At 52.9% G+C, this 24,667-nt stretch overlaps 1 protein-coding gene across 5 annotated transcripts in view; it reads right to left on the bottom strand.

Annotated features, from left to right (window-relative positions):
- Window positions 1-24,667, bottom strand: part of ABR (ABR, RhoGEF and GTPase activating protein) — a 94,563-nt gene that overhangs the window by 6,445 nt on the left and 63,451 nt on the right. For 2 of the 5 annotated variants that reach the window (XM_006925046.3, XM_006925047.2), the window contains exons 16-19: window positions 2,889-2,948; window positions 2,537-2,646; window positions 1,691-1,830; window positions 450-584 (exon numbers count right to left, since the gene is read on the bottom strand). In XM_006925046.3, the coding sequence (XP_006925108.1) occupies window positions 450-584; window positions 1,691-1,830; window positions 2,537-2,646; window positions 2,889-2,948 (445 nt within the window). Of the gene's footprint in view, window positions 1-168; window positions 585-1,690; window positions 1,831-2,536; window positions 2,650-2,888; window positions 2,949-24,667 lie in introns of those variants that run through there. The other 3 variants (XM_025041842.1, XM_025041840.1, XM_025041841.1) reach the window with 3 other exon arrangements.

Here is a 24,667-nt window from a genome sequence, read left to right as displayed (position 1 = left end):
ACCTGCTGGCCAGGGGCCTTAGCTTCCTCTCCACCATGGCACAAGTGAGAGATGAAAGAGTATTCCTTCTGGAAGGCTCAGCGCCAGCCATTTCAACTGTACACCAGCTCTAACCAGGCTTCTCCTTGGCTCTGGGGTGCTGGCCCCTGCCCACCCACCTCATGGCAGATGTCCCTGGTCACCCATGTTTCTAAGCAAGGAAGTCAGCGTCCAAGGAGGAAGCACAGAGGGCAGCCCATAGGACAAGAGGAGACAGAGGTAGGTGAGAGAAGGTCCAGCCTCTGGCTCAGGTCGCAGCAGGCCACACCTCACCCTCCTGGCCACTCAGCCATGCACCCCAGTGCATTGGGCAGATCAACGAGCCAGGGAAGCCAGACTCTTATGTTGCTCTTTAATCTGCTGGTCGGGAGGCCTGGGTCAGCCCAGCTCTCAGGTCCGAGGAGCCTCACCAATGCCCTCCATGAAGGCAGGGTAAAGTCGGTCTGTGAGGAGGGGCTCGGGCAGCTCCCGGAAATAGAGCTTGAGGGTGCCGGCGATGGCATTGATGTCCATGTCACTCAGCATCAGCAGGATGTCCTTGTTATCTGTAGAAGAGGTGCGAGGTCAGGGGTCACATCAGCCTGAGCCACCTCTGTCCCATGCAGCCCTCAGTGGGTTGGGTGGCTCTGTTCCATCCCCCATGTATCGTCCACCTACCGGGGTGCCCCTATCCACTGTGTCTCTGGTCTGGTCCCCCCCAGAAAGGAAGGATGTAGGTAGTGCCCACAGGTGGTCCATGACTCAGCCCCATGGGGGGAGGAGGAGGAGAGCATAGGTCGTCACCCAGAGTTCTGGGGCCACATTTGTACCACGTGTCACACACCCTCCTTCCAACTGGAATCTTCCCACTGCCCTTCTCTGGAAGGTACTGCACATTTTTTACACCTAAAATCATGTTCCAACAAAGCCTCAGCTTCCAGATGGTGCAGAGGAGCCATGGGCCATCATGTCCCCAGCCCTCCACCCCAGGCTTCCCGAACATGCCTGCTTGGCAGCCGCCCAAGGACATCCACAGGCCCCCTCTCAGCTCCCATGGAATCAGCACTGCCCGCCAGTCTGGTTTCCTGACTACTGGCTATGCTGCTGCTGCAGCCTGAACTGGTGAGATGGGGGAAAGAAGAGCCAGAAGGGCAGGTACACCACCGAGGAGTTTGTAGTCAAAGCTAGAGGCAGCAATGCTCCTCCCAGAGGGCACATGGGGCCTTGGAGATGGCAGAGCAGAGCCTGAGCCTTTCATTTCCTGGCCGCACCCCAGGTACCCAGGAGCTAGCAAGAAGACCAGGAAGTTGGACTCTGGAGTCAGAAAGATCTTAGTTTAAGTCAGGCTCAAAATCTACGAGCTGGGTAACCCTGGGCAAGTGACTTGGCTTCTCTGAGCCTTGGTTTCCTTATCTGTATCCATGGATAAGAGACTGGAGAAGGGGAATTACATGAGAAAACTCAGGAAGAGCTCTTGCCACGGGGATTCAGAAATGGTCCACCTCATGCCACTGGACTGTAGTTCACAGACCAAGGCTCCTCTGCCATCGGCTAGTTGAGGCCTCTCCTTGGAGAAGGCCTTTCCAGTCCTACTGGGTTCTCCTCCTGCCAGTCCTATGAGCCTGCGGAGTAGTGTCCCCACTGCCACCTGGGCCGGACCTCCCAGACTCACTGGCATCAAAGACGGCCTTCAGCGCCTGGATGTCTGTGGCCACCCCTGATATCCGGTAGATGCCGACCTCCTCGATGCCCCTCTTCTCCACCTCCTCCACACACTGCCGGACGATGTAGGGCACCTTGGAGCGCTCCCGCCTGGTGGAGAGGGGATGTGAAGGAGGGTGCAGAGAGGCTTCCTAATGATAGCTACGTAGTCCCCTCCCCGAATACCTTGGCCTTGAACGACTCTAGCCTCTAGGATCAGGAGGCAGGGGGCACAGAAAGGGCTGAGAAAGAGGCCATGCTACCCCCACCCTACACAGCCTACCCAAGACCTGTCTGTCCACTGAGGGACAGCAAGGGACTCAGGCGGGAGGAAGTTTTGGGAGATAAGCTCAAGACTGAGGAAAGAATGGTCCTTTGAACAGAGGTCTCAGATTCCAGTGCTATGGAACCTACACGAGGAAGGTGGGTCAGGTCCGGTAAACAAGACAGTGATAAGCTGAGGATGCCTGCCCTTTCCCAAGGGGCAACCACTCCTTGGAGTCCAGCCTGCCTGCCACTGCCAAGTCAAGATGTGGGCCTACAGCTGTCCAATTTTCCCACTTATCAAGGGAAGCAGACGACCTGGGATTTTCACATGCAATCTCCCAATGTTTAAGTTGGTTCTTATTCCTAAAGCAGTGTGTGAGACAGAGCACACCTCTGCTGGGCACCTTTGGCCTCCAAACTGGCCGTCATGACTATTGACCTGGAGGGTGAGTGACTGGGGGCCAGACGTGGGCAGGGAGGGCTGGAAGGTAGGGGCTGGGAGGGACCCCGGTGCTAACACCAGCACACAGACAATGGAGGCAGCACCTACTTAGTCACCACACTGATCTTCACACCGAAGACGCCAGTCTGCTTTTTGGATGGAGTCCTCTTCAGGCTCATGTCTCGGCTGGTGAATTTCATGGAGAATTCCACTTTGATCTGCTTGGGGGTGAGGCATGATGTGAGTGCCTGAGGAGTGCCCCCCAAAATCCAGCGTCCCTCTCCCCAGGACTGTAAACACCCAGGGTTCCCTGAAACACCTGCAGGGTATGAGTGAGAAGGGTGTAGGCAGAGGAGAAGGACTGGGCTAATGGGACAGAGGCAGGACAGCACCCTCGGGACACCAGCCAGAGGCTGGTCGACCACCCACTGCGCAGACGTTTCCCATCTTTCTGGCTCACCCCGTTCATTTCAATCACATCTGTGTGCCAGTTCTTAGTTTCTACAGTTTGTGGATCCAACTGTGGAGAGAGAGGAAGAAAGAGAACGTGAGTGAGAAAGAGAGAGATGACAGCTCAGAGACCACGCCAGAGCTGTCTCTGCTGGTCAGCAACTGCTCAGAAGCTGGCTAAATGGTCAGGAAGGCAGAGGGGGGCCTGATGTTTATCTTGAAACCAACTCTTCAGGAAGGCTCCAGCCCCCGGTCCCTAGTGAAGGACGGCCCCCCACTTAGTGAAGGAGGTAGAGAACACTGTTAGGCACTTTTGCCCATCACATCTCATTCTTCTGACCACCACCCCGTGAGATGGGATTATCACCCATTTCACAGATGCAGAAACCAGGGCTCACAAACAATAAGCAACTTGCTTAACTACTCGAATTGGAGTCGATAGGAGGGGAGGGGGCCAGTGTCGTGGAGAAGCTGAATGGGAGGTAGTGCAATGTAGAAGTTAAGAGCCCAGTCTCAGGAGTCACGCTGCTGGGTCTGAATCCCGGCTCTACTGCTTCCAGCTGTGTGACCTTGGGAAGTTTTAACCTTGCTAAGCCTCATTTGTTTGATCTGTTCATTGCAGCCAGTAACAGAAACTGCCTCACTGGACTGATGTGAAGACTGGGTGATAGATAACTTCGGGGACGGGGCTGGCCACCAGGGAAACAAACACTCTGCAGGGGAGGCCCCCAGATCGGGCAGGAGCCCCAGGGAGGAGGGGAGGACAGGCCTCTGAGCCTCCTTCACAGGGGACTGGACAGGACTCTATTTCTCTAACCCAGTGGCCTTCGGAGTGTTTTTTCTTATGCACCCACAAAATAATTTTGAAAAACTATCCACTCCCTGGCACATTTTAAAGTCAACATCTGAACATTTTCAAAGCAAGTTTAAATAGTTGCAAGGAATAGAATTTCCAAAATAATGTAAATATTTACATCTTAAAATAAAACGGTTACCTCATTCTTTTAAATGTGTTCAGTGGAATCCAAATACGACAGTGATTTGATACCCACCATCCTTCACTTAAAAAAGACATGAACAAGCTCTTCTTTCCCTTGTAGAAACACTGCATAGCTTCTTTTTCTTCTTGAATTTATGTTTCTATTCTATTTCTCCCAAAGAATGTTGTCCTACTTTGTACTTTTCTATTTTAAAGTCTTTTATTCATCACCCTGCTCTTTGCTTCAACAAAAATATCTGTACAAATGGAAATGAAAAATTTCCTGAGACCACAAGGCCCCAAATATTCAAAACATACTCTGGATTGGTTATTACAATGATTAGCAGTATACAATAAAGAAAATTACCCAACATATTATAAATTTTAATAAATATTCTGCACGAAAGTACCATTTAGGTGGAATTACATCTCGTAATGAGATGGGTAGAGCATTTTTTTGTCTTAGTTCATGTATGTATATGAATGTTATTTTTTACTAGGGTGAAACAGGATTCAGCATCAATTGTTTGTATTTTTTGAGTTTTGTTTTTAAAGATGTAAAGAATGAAACATCTTTTACTTATTTATTGATAGTGACATTAATGAAATCCAATAAGTTTCAAATACAAAATTCAACAGTAAGTCATATATATATTGCGTTGTGTGTTCACTGCCCATAGTTAGATTTCCTTCTGTCATCATATATTTGATCCTTTTTACTCCATCTACCTCCCCCCTCCCTCCCTCCCCTCTGGTAAATACTAGTCTACTGTCCATGTCCATGAGTCTACGTCATGTTTGTTTGTTGCTCTTAGATTTATATCCCACATATAAGTGATATCACGTGGTTTTCAACTTTTTCTGTCTGGCTTATTTCGCTTAGCATGATTATCTCAAAATCCATCCACGTCGTCGCAAATGGCAGTAACAAATGAAACATCTTGTTCACATAAATAAGTAGGTGGGGCTGAAAATAGTTTTATTATAGCAATGTTACATAATTTTTAACTTCTTTCCTCATTATTGGCCTTAAATTGCATATATGCATATTATCAAAAATTTATTTTAAATGATTTCTCAGCTGACAATTTCCATCAGTTGTGTGGAAAACAACGGGAAATCACCTGACTTGTGAAAGGATTTGTGACCCTGCCATTCTGTGTCTTTTAGTCTCTCAACACCTACACCAATATTTTCATCGGCTCCTTTGTTGGCCACCCAGGTCTCAGAGCCCTGGGCCAAGTTCCCCAGTTGAGTCTCCTGCTCCTTTGCAGACAGGTGACGGGGAAAGGCCCTTCACAGGAAGGTCCTTTGTTGGCAATAGAACCTATGGCAGTTCAGGATCTGCATGCTCCGAACAGGCCCCTCGTCACAGAGGAAAACTGGATCTGGGTCAGCTCAGGGTAGGCTGAGCCCTGGGGCTTCCTTACAGCTTAAGGTAATTCCTTCTCACACCTTCTATCACACAAGTACCAGCTGGGGACGAGTGGCACCCAAGTGTCTGATGGGGTCTGGGATCTACATCTGAGCCAGCTCTGGCCTAGGCCCAGTCATCAGCAGTCAGTTCTCTGCCCAGAGAAGGAACAGAATCGAGAACAGAAGGAGAGCAGTGGAGAGAGGATGGAGCACCCCTCACCCAGTATCTCAAACACCTTCCCTAAGCTGTGGGACTCCCAAGCCTGGCTGCTGCTGTGCTCTCTATTCCAGAAGGCTTGGGTCCCCAAAGGAAGCACCAACTTTGGTCTTACTTTCCTGCAGCTTTCCTCTCCTCTAAACTTCTTTTTGTCCCAATCCCTCGCCAGGCCTTAATTCCATCGAGAATGCTGGGTCTTGGACACAGGCCCTGGGTCTGCCCCCAGCCCCGTCCTCCAGCAGTGGCCACCTGTAGTAGGGAGATCTCAACTGCTCTATGTCAACAAAGGCAGATGCTACCCTTGGGACACACATTCTGGAGTAAACACCCTCACTTTTTCTTTTCCATAGTGTTCTCATAAGTACTTTTTGTTTTTCAGGTACAGTAGATAGTCGATATAATTTTATATTAGTTTCAAGTATACAATATAGTAATTAGACATTTATGTAATTTACAAAGCGATCCCTCTGATTAGTCTAGTACCTACATGGCACCACACATAGTTATTACTATATTCCCTGTGCTGTACTTCACATCCCACTGGGGTTATCCAGGGAGGCTTTCTGGAAGAAGGGCTAGCACTGGGCCTTAGCATCAGGAGTTGCTTGCTCTGTCTACTATTTCATAACTACCTCTTTGTACTTCTCCATCCCTTCACCGTTTTCGACCAGCCCCCCAATTTCCCTCCCGTGACTACCCCTTTTAACGCACGTCTCTCCAGGCATCAGCATGAATCTCAGGCCAATTCCATGGTCCTGGCACCTGGCCAGATTCACCTAATGCCGTTCCCCTGCCCCAGCCTCCTCTGACCTGGACCCTCCCGGCATCTGCCATGGACTGAGCCAGTGGTCCCTCCCTGGGTCCTGGAGTGGCATCTGGACACAGCCTGAGTGAGGAAAGTGTGGGGATTGAGAATGAAATCAACCTGGGTCCAAATGTTCCATTCAACTGTGTGAACTGGGGCACATCACTTAACCTCCCTGAACCTCAGTTTCCTTTCTTCAGAGGGTCGCTGTAAATGACATATTGTCATTTACATCTCCTCTAAGTCTGCCACTATTACACACCCTTTATATACAGCATCTCATTTAATCATCATAACAAGCCTGTGAGGTTTAAGCTTTTATAGCTATTCCTATTTCACAGATGAGGACGCTGAGGCTTAAAGAGAACAAAGAACTTGCCCAGTGCCACACATCTAGAAAGTGAGCGCTGGAAAACAAAAATCAAGTCTCCCTGACTCACCTGCTCGGCCAAACCTGCAAGATAACATGTAAAAAACCTGGCCTGGAGTCTTGGCAACAATGGAAGCTGCTATTACCATTATTTATTTAGAAAGGAGACATCAGGGCTCCCGGCACATGGTCTGGCACCACGGGAAGACGCGGGTGCTGGCGGACCACCACCAGTACAATCCTTCTGTTCCTTCCCTCCACGCTGCTCTGTTCTAGCTAAGTAGCAGCCCCACATTTCCCTGGAAGCATCTGAGACGGGACAAGCAACTCCTGATGCGAAGGCCCAGTGCTGGCCCTTCTTCTTCCAGAAAGCCTCCCTGGAAAACCCCAGGCCTCAGCAATCTTCAGTTCCCTTCTGCCCATAAGACCCTGTCCCTCTTCAGCCTGCCAGTACCATTTCCTGTTGTTTCATACACACTAGCCTGTCAGAGGCCAGGTCTGGATAAGGTGGTCCTTTCGAGTTTTACTGCGAGTTTCCACCACTGTCATATGCCTGATCCCCTCTACAGGTGCACCCTGGTATCCACTCAGAGAGGCCTGCCTAGCTCCTTAGCACTCCAACAATGAAACTGTCTTGCAGGAGGCCAGCAGCCTCCAGAAACCAAGTCTATTTCAGGATGTCATTTAAATACAGAGAAGGGAGGGTGGAAAGGGACATGGCACATTTTCCAGAGAAATGATGCTGCCTGGATTGCTGTGGCTATTTATAACCCCTGGGAAATGTAGACTCCGCTATTTCCTGATTAGATTAGTGCTGGGGGCAGAGGAGCCAGCCCCTGGGATGGCAGTGCATGGGAACACCTGACCGCCCCTCCTCCAGTTCCAGCATAGGGACGCCATCCACTGGCCCTGCAGACCAAGCACCTGGAAGATGTCAGATCACCTGAGGGAGGTTAAATGGGGCTGCAAAGGGCCAGGCTGGGGAAGACCCCCAGAGGGCCCCTCCTTTACTCTATAGGTAATACACACACAGTAAGGCTCCGTCAAGGTGAGGCCCAGGCAGTAGACAGCATGCTGGAGAAACTGATGAACGAGTGGGTTAGCTTACGTCTGCATATTCAGACCTCTTTCTCCCAGGGAGAATCGGCTGAGCTTTGGGACTGATGATCACGAGAGAACCACCAGGTCCCCTGCAACAGAATCCTGGCCCCTCTGGGAATCCCATATCCCCACCTAAAGAGACTGTGGATTCTCAGGGAGAGTCCGGCAGGTAGTTGCAGAGGCCATCTCACCTGGTTGGGCCTCGGTGGCCTCAAGTTCAGGACAGAAAACATCCCAGCAGTGTTGCAGGGAGTTGAAAAGATTTGAGGATCTAAGGGCAGGGGAGGATACTCTGTGCACACCTGAGCATCCGCCGGATAGTACTGCCTTTATTTTTGGGAACAAACTGGGAAGAGGCAGGAGGAGAGGTCTAAACCCCTCCTCCCACTTCTCACCAGCCTGAAGCAGGTGACCCAAGCGCTTCTCCTTCTCTCTGGCTTGATGGCTGCTGTTCATGGCCACCTCTCAGTGCTTGGGATTTTGGCAGTACCAGTGAGCCTGGGGTCCCCATCACGCTCCCCCTAAAGGTGACAGAGCCCATGTTCAAACCTGGGTCCTTCTGACGATGGGTCAGTCTTCCCACTCTACCACATGACCCCAACCACCCGGCTCGCCTGTAAGTTATCCAGTGATTTCTGCTGCCACCCCTTCCCCACACCCTTACATGAGCTACTTAAATCTACAATGAGGGGCCAGTGGGGCCCTGTCTATGGGGATCACCAGTCAGAATCAGCACCATGGGCCCAGTGGAGGGGGAGGCACTGGCACAGAGAAGCCATCTGTGTGCTACTCTGGGATATAACGCATGGGATCACTAGGTGACTGGTTCCTATAAAGACAGTATTCACCAGGGGCTCCGAGGGCTCCCAGGCCTCCACTTCTCCCCCTACAGCTTCTGAATGCTGAACCCCTTCCCTTGGAGCCTCACTCTGTCACTTCCACAGCATGGGCCCCAGAGGCCCCGAGGAGCTCGCGTCCCCAGCACAGCCCCTGTCTGACCTTCTGTCCCTCTTGGGGCTGAGCTCTGCCCTTTCTTTCACTCCTGCACTGCTCTCCCCTTGGCTCTCTGAGCCCGGGGCCTGGCATCCTGGGCCTGTCCCAAGTGGTGGTGTGGACTTTCCTTGAAGCCCAGAGTTGTTTTTAGGGTTAAAAAAACTAAGTGCTTCTTAACAACAAGGGCAGTAAATCCAGTATACTGAAGTTGTCATCCTAAGAGTGAACAGGGTACTGAGTGGAAGGTAGAGCTGTCTGGCCATGTTTCTAGGGATGCCTGCCAAAGGCTGAGTGCTGGGCTGTGACCAGGCCCTGAGCCAGGTGTCTTGTCTGATAGGGGCCAGAGGGGGAGTACATTTCCTGTGGCTCCCAGGCCAGTGGCCATGGTGGCGGTCCAGGACTGGCTTTCTCCTGCACTCTCCCAAGTGCATCCCCATGCTCTGGGCTGGGTCCCTTTGGGACACAAAGCCAGCCTGTCATTGGGACAGACCACAGGCGTGAGAGGCATGGTGGGGCTGGCAATGAAGGGAACAAGGAACTGCCAAGAGCTTGCCTCTCCTCTCTCTTAGGGAGGGTACTAGAGGATTCTGTCAACGTGGCCACTCTGAGAGAAACTCAGAGAAGCAGGGCAGAGCTGGAGGGGGACGCCAGGGTCTATATCCTAGATTCCAGCTCAGCAGCTAGGTCGGGGGAGACCAGAGTCAGGCTCAGTAAACTCACCCAGGAGCCGGGCCCCCCACCACAAGGGCAAGCAAGCTCTGCCCCTCCAGCCCTCACCATGCAGGGTCAGGTACCTACTTCCAGGCCAGCCACACGACAGGCTTGTGCAAGGCACCAGGATGAGGCCACTTCGTCTCAGCTTGCCTACCCCCAAGCCCCTCCCCAGAACTTTGAAGTTCCCAGAGGCTCACATATGGAAAGGGTTTAGCAGCTCTGAATGAGGCTTTTATTGAAGCCAGGTTAGCCTCATAGCACCCACTGTGACCTGCCTTCCCCAGTGATCTGCATTCCAGCGGCTCAGCCTGCCCTGTGCCTGCCACACTTTTAGCCCTTGGGCTAAGCACATCTGCAGACAGAACCCAAACCCAGGCTGCTTCAAAAAGGCCCCCAAGGCTGGGCACATCTCTCTCAGAGCCTGGTGGCTGACCCTGTCTTCTCAGAGCTGGCCCACCCACCACTGCCCTCTCTGCCCCACACAGCCTGGAGACTTCACTCCAGAATCAGGCCTCGAACTAACAGCCAGAAAGTTGCCTCACCCCAGCTCAGGGCCATGTTGGGGGCACCAGGGTAACAAGGGCAGGGTCACTCGGGAAAAGGAACTGGTCAGGGTCAAAGCAACACAGAGGCAGCTCCCAGCAGCCTTGTCCCCAAAGAGAAGGGGGTTAAAGTACGAGGCAAGAGGCTACCTAAAATCCTGACTGTTTCATGCCAGTTGTCACGGAGAGGCCAAGTGCCATTTGGAACACCATGGGCTCAGCGGTTTCCCTCTGAATCTGGAGAGGTTTGGTAAAAATTATGAAAGTCCTCTTCTGAAGCTGACTTCATCTTCCCTTCCCTAGCCAAGAAGACTGTCTGGGCACAGAGCCTGATAGTGAGAATGAGAGGTACCAGCAATTCCACTGCCTGTGCCCGCTGAGGGGCCTCCCAGCGGACTCCTCCCTGGGCCCCACGTGCCACAAGTCTCACGTTCATGAGACATCATCACAAGTAACTGCCCACTTCTATGCATAGCAAGCTGACTGGGAACCACACATAACAAGGCTACTGGGCGGGACCTCCTGCCTCCAGGAGCACCCCATCCAGGGCACACAGGCTCCATGACCACCCAGACGACTAAACAACTGAGAAACAGCCACAGGCCCCAAGTGGGCCCTGGGCCTCTGCTTGGCAGGATGGCATGATAGCTAAGACCTGGTTTGAGCACTGGGTCCTGCACTAAGCCACTCATGTGACCTCATCTGTGTCACTCTCTGAGCCTCAGTTTCCTCATATGTAAAACAAGCAGAAGGCAGGCCTTGATGTGAGTTAGGTGATAACCTACAAGGTGTTATTAGCACCTAACTCACATCAAGGGCTAAGAACGATGCCTGGTACTCAGCATGTGCTCAAAGTGTGTTGGCATCACTAAAACTGGGCTTAAACTCCCCAGGGGCTTCCTGCTGCACTTAGATTAAAATCTGAACATTTTGTCATGGCCTGTGAGGCCCTACACAATCTGGCCACTGCCCACTATCTCCAAGGTAAGCTACACTCTCCATGTGGGCTCTGTCTCAGAACACGCCATGGTTACCCCAGCTACTGGGTTTGTGCCTTGCCAGTGCCTCTGCCTGGAATGTACTGTCCCAGATCTTTCAAGAATCCTTCTTGTTATTGAAATCCTACTTCAAAATTATCTCTCCAAGCAAGGCCTCTTCCTCCACATTACTCTCTGATCTAGTGGTCCCCAACCTTTTTGGCACCAGGGACCAGTGCTCCTATAAGAATCTAATGCCTGATGAGCTGAGGTGGAGCTGAGGTGGTAATGTTAGTGCTGAGGAACGGTTGCAAATACAGATGAAGCTTCGCTTGCTCACCCACCACTCACCTCCTGCTGTGCAGCCAGGCTCCTATTGAGCCATGGACTGGTACTGGTCCACAGTCCTGGGGGTTGGGGACCCTTGCTCTAATCCATTATCCAGTTTAATTCAGCACTTGTCCAGCCTGAAGTAATCTTATTTATTGCCTGATTTCTCCTCTAGATAGAAAGCTCCATGAGAGCAAGGCCTCTCTACCTGGGCCACCTCCAGAGTGCTCAGCACATGGAAGGTGCCCAATCAATATTCAGGGAGGGATCAAATGTATAAATCGGGATGTAGGGGGGTAGAGAAAATAATGCCTTTCCACCAGGGCTCCTTCACCATAGGGGTTGAGAAGCCCCACATTCCTGCCTGCCTCTCTTCTCTCGTGCTCAATGAATGGCTGGCCTTGGCCCGGGGGCAGCCCTGTGACCTCTCCCACCCCAAATTTCCCAGCATGCTGAGAGTTTAAGGCTTAGGAATAGGAATCTTGAGACATGGCCAAAATCATCACATGAACTGGATCTAGGAGATCATCCTGTTTAGCTCCTTTATTATATTGAAGCTAGAGAACCAGAGAGGTGAAGAGATTTGCCCAAAGTCATACAGCAAGTTAAGACAGTAGAAGAATGAGATAGGCCTCTTGACTCCCACCAGCGCAGTACCCTTCCTTTTCTGGCATTTTCTGCCACACAAGCCTGAGGGGTGGGAGTTCTCCAAGGAGGTCAGAGCACAGAGGAGGCATTCAGGCATCTGATGGGGAGGGGAGCTGTGGCTGCTGATACTCGGCTGTGCCCATTGGAGGCACCCACCTGGCTGGGGTCACTGTCCAGGATAGACATTGTTCCAGCTACAGGCTCAGAAGTAAGTTCCATTCTCTCTCAGCCAAAGCAGAAATGGGGAAATCACTGTGGGGTTAAGGGGCCCTCCTAGCCTTTCTGCAGAAGAATCAGAGCAGCTCCCATGGCTGCTTCCTGCCTCCCTAGGGCCCATCCTGGAGGACCAAAGACAGTGAGGCTTTAGTCAAAAAGCTCACTGGGATCCAGATCCAGGACTGGCTCTGGCTTTCTTCTAGGGGTTGGGCAGGCATGGTCCAGGTGTGGGGAGATGTATATTACTCTAGATACTAGGGAGCTGCTGTCACACAGGCCCTCTTCCTGTCCCCAGCATGACTGACAGGGAAAAGGAAGTCCAAATAGCACCTGCTGAGCAGCTCCTGACACTGTGGGCAGCTGGCAAGGCCACTCAGCAGAGGGCTGGGCCTTTTCAGAGGGCTGACTAGTGCTTGACAACTCCCCTAAACCAGCACCTGCATAAGTTTCTGGGCTCTTTCCAAAATGCCTCCCCTCCTGGGACCTCTGGATACTCCTACAACACTGGGCTCAGGCAGCTTTGGCCTTTTAGGAACCACTTTAGTTGGCAGGCTTAGCTCCCTCTGGTCTGAGGCCATCCAAAAGCTGTGGCACCAAGCCCAGCATGGCTGACTGGCCAAGCCACCTGTAAATCACAGAGACACTGGGGAAGGCCAGAGTCCTTTCTAACCTCCTCAAGGTGCCAAGAAACAGCACCTTGCCAAGTTCATTTAGAGTAGTGGTTCTCACCTTGGGGTGTGTGATCCTCTCTGAAACATCATGCAATTTGTGGCTGGGTGGCTCTGTGCTTGGGTAGGGGGCTCTATAACCTTCATCAGATTCTCAGAGTCAAGGACTCCTGCTCTGTGGATCACACAGGCCTCTCAGGAGCCAGCTTAGTGGAGGAGTGGGAGCACTGGGGTCAGGAGGCCGCCCATGTGAACCTGGGACTTAGATCTTCTCACTCTAGGGAGCAAGTGGCCGTGAGAAGCACAGTGGCTTCAGGAAAGCAGGGATGTCACTCCACTCCCCTTCCAACCCTCAAACTGGCCTAGTCACAAAGAAGAAAAAGGCAGGCTGCAGGGGTCTCTAGGCCTAGGGGGAGGGGATGCTGTCCCTTTCCCACAGCTGAGAGATAGCTATAGGGGTGTGGGTGGGCGTGTGCTTGGTGAAGACCCAGATGCAGGTCCCTTCCCTTTAGCAAATAAAGTGGAGGGGGGTGGGGCAGGGGAAAAGGGGCAGGGCCGAGCAGTGGGCAGCCAGGGCAGGACGAATGTCTGTTTCATAAGGTTTCAAGATGCCCAGAGCCAGATCATAAAATAAAGTAAATGAGCCCAAGACATATCTATATCTTATACCCCAGTACCAATGAATGGCTGAGTGAGCCTTGAGGATATATATATGTTTGCACACCTGGTGCTACCTATTAGGAAGAACTGTCAACTTAAACGACAGACTGGGAGGGGCTAGGAGCTGTCTTGTCACAATTAAGAGAGTAAAGAAAGTGACCCTCCCGAGACTTAAGGTTTCCCAGACAAGTGGCCCACAGGGGCCTCCCCATTCTGTCCTTCCTTGGGTAACACCTCTGACCCTCCCTAGAAGCGGAGGGGAATAAACCCCATCACAGAGCAGGTAGACTCACTTGAGCTCAGCAGCAAAGCCTTCAGCTCACCTTGTTGGCCTCTGGCTTTTGGAGAGAAGCTCCTTGGAGGCAGGGGATTCTTAGACCTACGTGGCGACCTCTTGAGGCAGAGACAAGGTCATCAGGAACCATCTTCAACCCTCCCAACTTCCCCAGACCCTACTGGCTCTGCCTGACTCCCCACCTCCAGCTGGGATCTGGCCTAGTCTGGGTTCGGACATCTTCGCCTTGGCTGCAGGGTGACAATGGGGCCGAGATTCCCCGTTCCCACCCCCCATGCCCCAGACAAAGGCTTCTGTCCCAACCATACTGGGGCCTTCCTGGGCCCTCTATGACTCCCATAAGTGACCCCATTAAAACCTTTGGATACTTCAGGGAGTGGGATTTGGGATTTCTCTTTCAGCCCCTCTCTCTCCAAAGTGCAACCTAAGGATCTAGAAGCAGGCAAGATGGGAAGAAGGACAGGCACTGAGCCTGGTCTCCTTGAGTATGATTTGGAGCAAATTAAAAAAAAAAAGGAGAAAAAGTAAAGTAGAAATGCAAAGTTAAAGATGCCGAGAACACTGGCAGAACCCACAAACCCAAATGCCACGTGTCTCCTCTGCTAAATGCTTGCACAACACACCAACTGCCAAATCAAAGACCAGAATGAGGCTTCAGCCCCAGAACTCTCTTTGGGGACAAGAACAACCCTAATCCTAGACCCCTGGGACCCAAAGGAGAGCTCGTGAGTGGTCCCTGCCCCTCTGCCTCTTCCAGCAACTGCAGACTCCTGGGGCCAAAAGCCCTACAGGTTAATACTGGGACCATTCCATCTGAACCAATTCTTTAGCCCCAGCACAGCATCCCCATATGGGACACCCCCACCTCCTCCAGCCTTTAATGAATCTTTAGTTAAGTGGAAACAGAAGGGCCACAGGTGTCTCAGGCATCCACAGCATTAAATCCTTAGGGCAAAATTAATGAGGCAACCCCTCCCTGCCAGGTTGGGCAGTAGCTGGCACCCTTCCCCCGCCCCACCTAAGCTGCTGCCTGATCTAAGCCCCCGTTCCTGGCAGTGGGCCTGAAAAAAATAGGTCAATGCAGCTGGGGAAAGAAGAAAAGTGTGCAATGGGCCTGGCTCCAAAAGCCCGCCTGGGCACAGAGAGGTGAATGAATGTTCCTCTGTCACCCATGGTGCAGACTCTTGTGTCCGTAACACCAACATACTTTGTCACCCAGCAGGGACTAGGAGACTGAATCACCCGCCACACAGAGCATCCCAGCACCAGAGGCACCCTGCAGTTGCACTGATGCCAATCAGCTCAGCAGCCCAGCGCCTGGCTGGCCCGCCACTCCCAGAGAAGTACCATGAGACAGGGAGCCTTGAGATTCCTCCAGAGGCAAAGCTGGCCGAAGAATCCCTGAAGTAGCTTCTTGGTTTTGCCAGTCACGAATACACAGGGAAAAGATGGAAAGTCTGGGATTTTAGGGTTTAAAAGTTGCCCCCTTCCTGCTAGATACCTTCCCAAATGGGCAGATAAAGCAGAAGGGTTCGGTTTGGCTGACACTGGGCCAGGAACCTGCTGGGTCAGTTTCTTGCCAACCTTGAACTTTGAGAATGGATGATGAGCTTTGAGTTGGTGTCTGCTGGCCTCAGCAGGGATTGGGGGAGGAAGTGCAGGGGAGAATGGCTCCATGCTGCCGGGCACAGACAGCTGCCTCAGCACAGAGGGGCTCTGGTAGCAGCTGAGGCCAGCAGGGTTCAGCTAGCCTGGGCCCTGGAGAGGATGAAGGTGACAGTGGCCAATGCAGGACAGCTCAAGTTGCTCCCCTGTCCAGCACTTTCCAGGAGTGATGTCACCTCTGGGAGGTCAAGTATGCCCCACTGGCAGGGAATGAAACTAGACCAGGATTGCTTCCTCTTGGCAGGTGCCAGGAGCCTCTATGCTGGCTGGCAGTGAGGACTTGCACAAAAGGCCCCACTCCGAGCTACAGGAGAGCTTGCAAATCCCCATTAGCCACACAGACTAGCCAAAGCCTCTCTTATCGCTACCTTGAAGGACGGGCACAGCCCTGGCCGGCCAGGACAGGCAGCCTGTGACACCTTGCTCAGGCAGTTAATTTGATCTGTAGTTATCAAGCACTTACTGTGTGCTAGGCACTGAGTCTGGCTCTTCCGCGGACGCCCAATGCCAGGGCTCAAAGCCAGTCCCTAGGCAGCCTGCCCAGCTGCAGGACAGTCAGCTTCTATCTCAGATTTTAATCCCCACTCAGGTCTGGGGCTGTAAGCAGGACAGGCAGTCTGCCCTGGCACAGCTTGGTCTGAGCTGCCTTCTGGGTCAGGAAACCCCTGGCACCCTGATTGAGTTGCCTGGTGCCTAGCGCACACTGGGCCAGCAGTCAGCTGGGTGGTCCCTGAAGAGGCAGCGTGCAGCCCCCAGACTCAACAGCACCTCTGCCTCCCCGCAACTCTCCCCTTCTTCCCAGGTGGGGAATGATGCCACGACCATACAAAGAAACCTCACATGAGGTGCCTCTGCCAGTGCCCCTCGGCAAAGAGGCAGCCAGGAATGTCCACTGGATATAGGGGGGCCAGGTCTGGGCTGGGTACTGTGGGGCCACTGAGACCCAGGAGACCCTTGTCTAGTCTGCTCATATTCCTGCCCTTATAGACTCAGAAAGGAGCCAGGCAGTCCTCTCCCAGAGGAGGCAACTCCCCTTTTCCTGAGACAGGGAAAGATGCAGCGAAAGCAGCCAGGGTAGCAACCAGCATTAATCATCAAATTAAGGCCATGTAGAACAGAACTACAAGCAGACCCCAGCTCTGTCCCAGGACTCCACAGGCAGGAGCCAGAAAGCAGCTCCACGGAAGAGGCGGGCAGAGAGGTCCCCCAGCCCCCAGCCCTCTCAGTCCCTCTAGTCTTTCCCCTTTTTGCCCCTCCAGTCCCCCGCTAGCACCTTTTGGCGGAGCAGCTTGCTGCGCACGCGACCCCAGAGCCGGGCGCCGGTGTTGGGGGGCCGCTTGCTCCCAGGCTCCTCCAGCTGATCCAGGCAGCAGCGCTCCAGGGGCTCGCACACCGCCTTCAGGCTGCAGTCGGGCTGAGGAAGGACGTCGGTCATGCCGGCCGCCCCGACAGCTCGACAGCTCCGGAAGAGACAGGAGCAGCACCGGCACCGGGGGCTCAGCTGGAGCCAGCGGCAGAGAGAGGGAGCGTGCGGAGCGCTCAGCCGGCCGGCACTGTTACTGGAGCCAGGCGGGGAAGCGCATGGTGTGAGGCTCGCTTTCTCCTCCCCTCTGCGTCCCTCCTCCCCGGAGACTGCCGCCCAGAGGAGCCCCGCGCCTAGGGCCCTTTCTTCCCCTGCTGATCCCTGCACCCAGAGAGTGTGTGCGCCACAGAGCCAAGGCAGTAGGGGGAGGTCCCCGCCTCCACCGAAGGAAATGACTCAGAGGCAATGGAGGCTGCCCCCTCCAAAAAACCCAACCTCCGGGTTTTAACTCCTGGCAGGCTGGGGCTCCTCCTCACCCACCCAGCCTCTCTCCTTCCAGCCCCTACTAAATAAAGTTTGACAAGCAGCTAAACACAATCCAGTCCCTTACCATCTAGATACCTGGTTAACCCCTTCACCGCCAGGCTGCTCCCTGGGGCCAGAGTTGGGGGCTGTGTTTTGGCCATCGACAGCTGTCCTGTCTTGGCGAAAGACCTGCACTGCCCTGGAGTTCTGCTTCCCTCACCCCAACTCCTGCCCCAAGGCAGTGGGCTGGCACTCACGAACCTCTTGCAGAGACTGTTAAAAATAAGGAAGGACCCTAGTAGGGCAGTCTCCTGGACTTCAGGGGCCCCAGAGGGATGGACCACTATGGACCCTCTCCTGGGACATGAGCAAAAGCCAAGGATGACACTGGTCACAGGTGCCCAGTCAGAAGTATTCCTCACATGGCCACTTTTAACCATGTCCCCATGCACCTCACCAGAAAAGCCTCCAAAAGGCTTGTGCTGCCAGGGGCAAGAGGATGCGCACTGGCGAAGGGGAAATTAGCTACTTTGTGCTGGGTTCTTTGGGAACTAGAAAAGTATGAACTTGACCCTCAAGTTGGTGAATGTTCTAACCAAAGAGTGAGAAGTGGTTTGTTTTGCAAGGTAACAATACAAATTAAAGTATTGGAAAAACTTCCAACACAAGTTTTTTTTTTGGAGAAAAGAGAAAGGTCTGAACTTCACATGGTTAGGGTACACAAATCCAGAGGCACCCAGATATCATGCCATTCAGAGCTAGGTACAGGGTAGGAAAGAAAGCAGTGTTTTTATACCAGCCATGAGCTAGGTCCCATGCAAAGGGCTTTCAAACATCCAACGGCATTTAAGCCTCACAACCTTTTGTAACATTGGTGTTATCGTCCGCATTTTAGAGTTGTGAGGATTGGGGCTCAGGGAGGTAAAATTCTCTCCCGAAGTCTGGGCAAGTGCGCCAGGTCTCCTCCAAAGCACTGGTGCTCACAAACACTAGACCTCGTGGAAGCGTGGCTGATGCTTTGGATTGAGGAAAAAGAGCTGAATCAGGACATTTCTCGGTTGACCCCAGGGCAGGTGGGTCAGGGCAGAAACCAGCTAGTGGCCTCTGGAATGCTCCTTCTGGGTCTCAACCAGTAACAGGTCTTGGGGTTTACCATCAGAGACCTCGGTGCTTTTGAGAAAGAGGCGGCTTCACCACAGATAGCCAAGAACTGGTCATAATTAAGAGCTGCCCTTTACTGAGAGTGCATTGTGTAACGGGCACCACGCTAAACCTGCACATGCAGTAACTCACTTAACACTCCCCCAACCTTATGAAGTAAGTATTGGCATTCCCATTTTCCATTTTAGGAATCTAAAGACACCAAGAAGTTGAGCAATGTGCCCAAGGCCAGGCCAGACTGGGCCACAAATAGAGATCTAACTGACTGCAAAGCCTATGTCCTCACCATTATGATATCTGGTATGGCAGATCTGGTCTTGCACTGCCTTGTGCTTGGCTGGTGGAGGCGGGATCCAGGGGCCCTACTGGGCTCCGGGTGTCCCTGCAGGGCAGCCAGGCCAGCCCCATCTCTTCCAAGGCTCCACACTCCACAGAGTATGGACATGGAACCTCCTCATACCTAAGCTAAAGTTGCCTAGAGCCACTGCAGCTTAATGGCAGCTAAGCCACACAGCTTTCTCAGAACCCCAAAGGGGAAGGGAAGTGACCTACAGAGGCAGGGACACACCTGTGTCCCCTGCCCACCTGAGATGCCCTTCTCATTAGAGTCTTTCTTCAGCTCCGTGAGGGAGCAGGTAGCTTCCTTACCCAGCTGCCACAAAACTCATTCCCTCCAGAAAGGTTTTGCTCATTCCCGCAGCCCTCATTCCTTCACCCCATTCATTTCATTCAAGAGGACTTGACTGAAGTCCTATCTGTGTGCCCAACCCTGGGGCTGGGGCTGAGGAATCACAGAGATGAATCAAAAGCCTGTGCTTGAGAAAGCTGACAGCCCAAAAGAGGAGAGGAGATGTGAGCTTAAATACCTCTTAACAGGAGGCAGAAAGTCATTTATGCATTCAGCACATACCAATTGTTCACCTGCTATGTCATATTCAGATAGACAAAGCATTGTCTTTGCCCTCAAGAAATCCAGTCTTCTGCCATAAGAGCATAGACAAAGTGCTATGAAAGCCAAGAGAAAGGAGAGGAAATTTCTAGCCAGATGGAATCAGGGAAGGGTTCCTGGAGGAGGAGGTATTGGCATGGGCCTGAGAGCTGTGGAAAAAGGCCATCCACCCCAGTTAATGTGCAACTGCTAGTTGTGTAACTGGCTGGTAAGGTGCCATTATAATGCTAACCACGTTCACCTGCTACAGACGCACAGTCAGTACTTGGCAACACCAGCTGGTTAACTTCAGAACTGGCCTCCTGGTGGCTTTTTAAGCTGTCTTCCCTCTATCTGGGGCATATTTCCCAGGATGCAGTTTTGGGGAATGCTGTGCAAGGTATGCCTACCCCCCATTTGCAGGTGTGTGGGAGAAGGGGGACAGAATAGATTCTGTTCCCAAAGCCCTACGCTTGTCTGTCTTAGGAACCCCAGGCTCAACATTTGTCTGGGTAAAGCCAGTTCTGATTGGATGAAAGATGGCCAACTAGTCTCCATGGTGATATAAGCGCCTTAGCAGATGGGTAGCTGTTGGGAGGCTCTTCCCTGAGCTGCTCATCTTTCCCTTCCTCCATGTGGGTTGGGGGCTCTCTCTGGTGATAGCACAGATTTGCCTTTTCTTCCCCAAGTCTAACTCAATACTTTCTGGAATCAAAGGCCTAGGAGCAGAGGCTGCAGAGAGGTTTATGAAATACAAATGTTTCCAGCAAGTTCCTCAAAAGCAGCAATCTGAGTTCTGGTCCCTCCAGCCTACCATAGACCCTTCCTCATCTTTGCTGGATGAGCTAGGCTCAGGCTATCCTAGCCACCCAGGAAGTGACCACATCCCTTCCCCCTTATGTCCACCCCTTCCATCCAGCCACACCTGGCAGTACCTGCCTCTGAGGACATGCAAGGGCCCCCTGTCTGGATAAACAGAACATGGGCGGTAAGGCCCACATGAACAGATGTCACTGCCTTTGGAATTAAAAACATTCCTAGTAGACTGTCCAGTCCTCTCTCATCCCCTACCCAGGCTCTCTGCCAGAGGAATGAGAGGGGCCATCCCTAGGGAATTGCAGGGCAGCTTAATGGTTATACCCAGGGAGGGGTATATCCCTGGGGTGGCCGAGACCAGCCACCCAACACAGCTGTGACCGAGGCAAAATCAGGCTAAAGTGATCAGCAGTGGCATCGGGAAAGAAAAAAAGGTCAACGGGGAGTATATGCAGCCTGAGATGTGTGGGCGGGAGAGGCAGGGATTGCCACCAGTGCTGCCTTGGTGACAGCTGGGGGTGCGGACAGCTTCCAGGCAAATCCTCCAGCCTGTGAACAGAAGAAGATGGCTCTTTCTCAGAACTCTGGGATGCTGCTGCTGCTTCCCTGGAGTGACCTCCTGAAAGAACGACTTTCATCTCCCCCTCACCTCCAGGCCCAGACTAGAACCCCGATTCTCTGTCTCTGTCCTCAACCAAATGACACTGAGCCAGGAAGGGGCGTTTCTGAGCAGTCGGCTAGACCAAGGCCACGGGCACCCCAGCAAGTAAGAGTGTAGGGGTGAGTCCCAGCAGACCACCCAGAGAGTCTGGGTGCTGGAGCTGGGATCACGCTGAGGATGAGGACTGGGAGGGATGTGGTTAGGGTCCACCGAAGACGTTCCTTCTCAGTCCCTGAGGAGAACAGCACGGAGCAGGCCCTGAAGGAGCAGGGCTGGGAGGCAAGGTGGTGGTGGAGAGCAAGGTGGGGTCTGAGACTATGAGGGCTGTAGAAAAGGAGCCGGCAGTGGTTCCTGCACAAAGACAAGCTCAGGAGTCCAGGCTGAGAGAGAAGCAGTGGGGCAGGGCACTGCGTGGGAGCCCAGAGGTGTGTGAGTTGGTGGGGAGGGTGACATATCACAGGGGAACTGTGAGAAATGGGAATGGGACAGTCCCCTTAAGATTGATGGCTCTGTAGTCCCTGCATTCTTAACAGGTGTTCTCACCTTGTTCTGAACCAATCCTAACCAAAACCTGCAGATGGGAAGGGCGAAACTATTCATGGAATGAGAAAGTGAGACCCATTTATGATTTTTCTATCTATCTATCCTTTCTGAATGCCTGCTATGTTCAAGGCCTGCATTAGGCCCAGGGACAGGAACACTTTGCTTCAAGTCACTAAGCAGCCAATGGCAGAGCTGAGCCTAGAAGCTACCTTTTCACTCATTTCCATATTCATTAATTCATCATTGAATAGATATCCACCACATGCCAGGCAGGGAGGACCTTGAATAGGTCACAGTGTAACTCAGCCAAACTGAGCCCTAGCCACCCCACCACTGACCTGACCCTCCACTGACCTGCCTGGGGGCTCTCAGGCAGCCCAGACCAGAATTCCCCAGGGTCTGGGCCCTGCCTGCTATACAGCTGTGCATACGCTCCTCTCTAAGCTCTGGAACCTCAATTCTGTAAATAAGTGGCTACTGGTGACTTTGGATGTATGCCCAGGGTGGGGTTGGGGAGTAAGTTTTGGGTTGGACTCAAGGTTTAAGGTGTGCATAGTGTTAAGATGGGGTAGCTAGGATTAAAAGCCAGTTGCTCCACAGCCAAGACCTAGCCCACCCAAGGTGTACTGCCATCCTCCCATCTCCCCAAAGGCCCACGTCAATTCATGGCACAGTGCAGAGCATGCGCTGTTCCCCACACAGCCTCGCTCTCCACTCCACCTGGCGCCCCCCCGCCGCCCAGCCTGGTGTCTCGAGGGTGTTTGGCCGCTCTAGGTGGGTGGGAGAGGCTGTAATAGTCACCAAGCTTGTCCACTGCAGAAGAACTGTTCTGACAGCATGTCCCTGGCAACCCCTTGTGGTTCTCACGGCATATTGTTCATGGAAAAGGATGGAAAATCTACTTGAGCCCTTGGGAACATCTCGCTTATCTAAAATAAACCCACCCAGGGACAGAGCGGGCAGAGCACACCTACCACATATCTATCCGTTCCTTCCCTAAACAACTCATGGACATAACTCTTGGCCATACCAACGCCCAGACCCTCTCGGCCGCTGGCCTGCTCCTCACAGGGAGGAGGTGGCGTGGCCTGGGTCTCCCAGCACAGCCAGTGCACAGAGCACCAGGGGTCCCCCAGGCCACACGCTGAAGACATGGCCTCAGACAGGAGGGTTTGAAGGGTCAGGCCTCCATGCTTTTCTTTCTCTTTCTTTACTATTAACTCTTTTCCACCCAACTCTGAGCTCCAAGTGAAGAAAACTCCTGAGATCCAGGGAACCCGAACACAAGACCTGCCTGGTCACTGCAGACTCGGCAGCCACTTTCTCTCTCCAAGCTCGGTTTCCACACCTGTCAAAACAGGAGCTTCGACCAAATAGTCATCAGTTTCTTTTTTTTTAAGCAGGGGACACTCCCTACCTTTCTTTCCAAATGAAATCTTATACCAAAGTCTCCCTGCCTGCCAATTGGATAAAAGCAGAAGCAGAGAGCAGAGGTCCCTGGTTGAAGTAGGGATATGGAACCCTACCTACCTGCTCACACTCCCTTGTCCACCACCCCCTACCTTGGGGGCACATCAGGTCCCTCCCAGTAATCCCCAAGCTCTGCAGGAAGAATCTGAAGCCCGCGAACCTCCTTTTAAAGGGATGGGCTCCGAGCATTTTCGATGGACAGTTCTCATAAGAACTGCTGCTTTTCTCGACCATGGCTACTGGCCCTCACTCTCTCCCTCAGGGTCGAGCAGATGTGGAGGCCAGGGAGATGAGGGGCTTTTTAAAGGACACTTTCAGTCAGAGTCCTGGATCTGAAACTCATGTCTTATCTGTTTCTCTCTGCTTTGGGAAAACTCTGGGCCTCTGCTTTGCCGGTGTGAGTTCCCCTTGCTGGCCTTAAAACTGGATGACACTTAGCTCATCGAGTCAGTCAGGCTGGTGTTTTCTGGGTCACCTTGGCCTCAAAGCCAGCAGCTTAGCTCTTACCTCCAAGGGTATGATCAGGCTGTGCCTGGGGTTCAGACTGTCACTGAAATGCCACCACTGCTCAAACCCCTCAGTGCCACAGAAAAGGCTGGACCGGCAGTGAGGAGCCACAGCGGGCTGTGCAGCCCTCGCAGTGAGGAGTTGGCAGAGCCACCTAAAGAAGCCCTACAGGCATTCGCACCCAGCCGCAGCCCTCACTCACAGAGGTCCCTGGCAAGTTCTCTGCCAAGTCCTTTTCTCAACATTTTTTTTTAATCACAAGTGGGACAATCTTAGGGACCACATGTAGGGAGGTAAGCCATACTGAGAACGTGCTATATGTAAGGTACTGTCACCTCTGTGGACTCATTTAATACTCGCACAGACTCCAGAGGAAGCACTTGCAGAGGTCACCTAAGGCCACCTCGATATTTAAGTAATGGAGCTGGAATCAAACCTGGGTCTTCTGACTCTGAGTCAAGGAGCCCCCAGTCCCAGAGCTGAGAGGACAGTATCCCTCTTGTGGTTTGTTGAGAGGCTGCATGTTCCCAGAGCCTGAATGAATCATTTCTCAAAGTCCTCTCTGGATCAGATTCTCTGCTTGTCGCCCACCCCTCAGAGGTGGGCGGGGAGCGGGCACCAAGCTTGCCTGCCAAAGTGTCACTCCCAAGTAGGGCAGAAGGAAGAGAGGGAACCTTGAGCCTCCATCTGCTTCCTATTTAATGCTTCCTGTCTCCAGAATCCATTGGGTTCAGTCCAGGCTCCCAAAATCAGGAACACCTGGGAGAGGAGGCGGCTGAGCAGGGACGAGGAGAGAAGTTGTGCTACAGTTTAGGAAAACCTTTGGACAGCAGGGGGTCTCTCGGGGATCCTGTCCCTGGCCTTCCTTCATTCTGCCACCTGCATTCAAGTAGAAAGGAGGCATCCAGACCTGCCTTGAAAAGTGACAGCAGGTGCGGCGCTGGTGAAACAGCTGGGGTGGGCGTGGCCAGGGCAGGACAATGACTCTAGTCACCAGGGCCCCTGGGGGGGAGCTGGTATCTGAGATAGGGAGCGGAACAGTTCTGGTGCCCAGCCTCCTCCTTCCCCGAGGGACTTTGGACCACACAGTGGTGAAGGCAACCACATGGGCCTGTTCTAGGGCAGCAGGGATAAGAAACATGAACTCGAGAGGCAGACTCTTCCTCTGGCCATGCACATCTGGCCTAGGCTGGGGCAGGGGAGGGGTCCATCTTCCAGAGGAAGCTAGAAAGCCACAGCTAGCATGGCCACTGTGGTGCCCCCAGGCAGGGAGCTGCGT

This window comes from Pteropus alecto, unplaced genomic scaffold, assembly GCF_000325575.1.
Source record: "Pteropus alecto unplaced genomic scaffold, ASM32557v1 scaffold98, whole genome shotgun sequence".
NCBI classification, from domain to species: Eukaryota; Metazoa; Chordata; class Mammalia; order Chiroptera; family Pteropodidae; genus Pteropus; species Pteropus alecto.
This window is presented reverse-complemented; position numbering and strand designations above follow the sequence as displayed.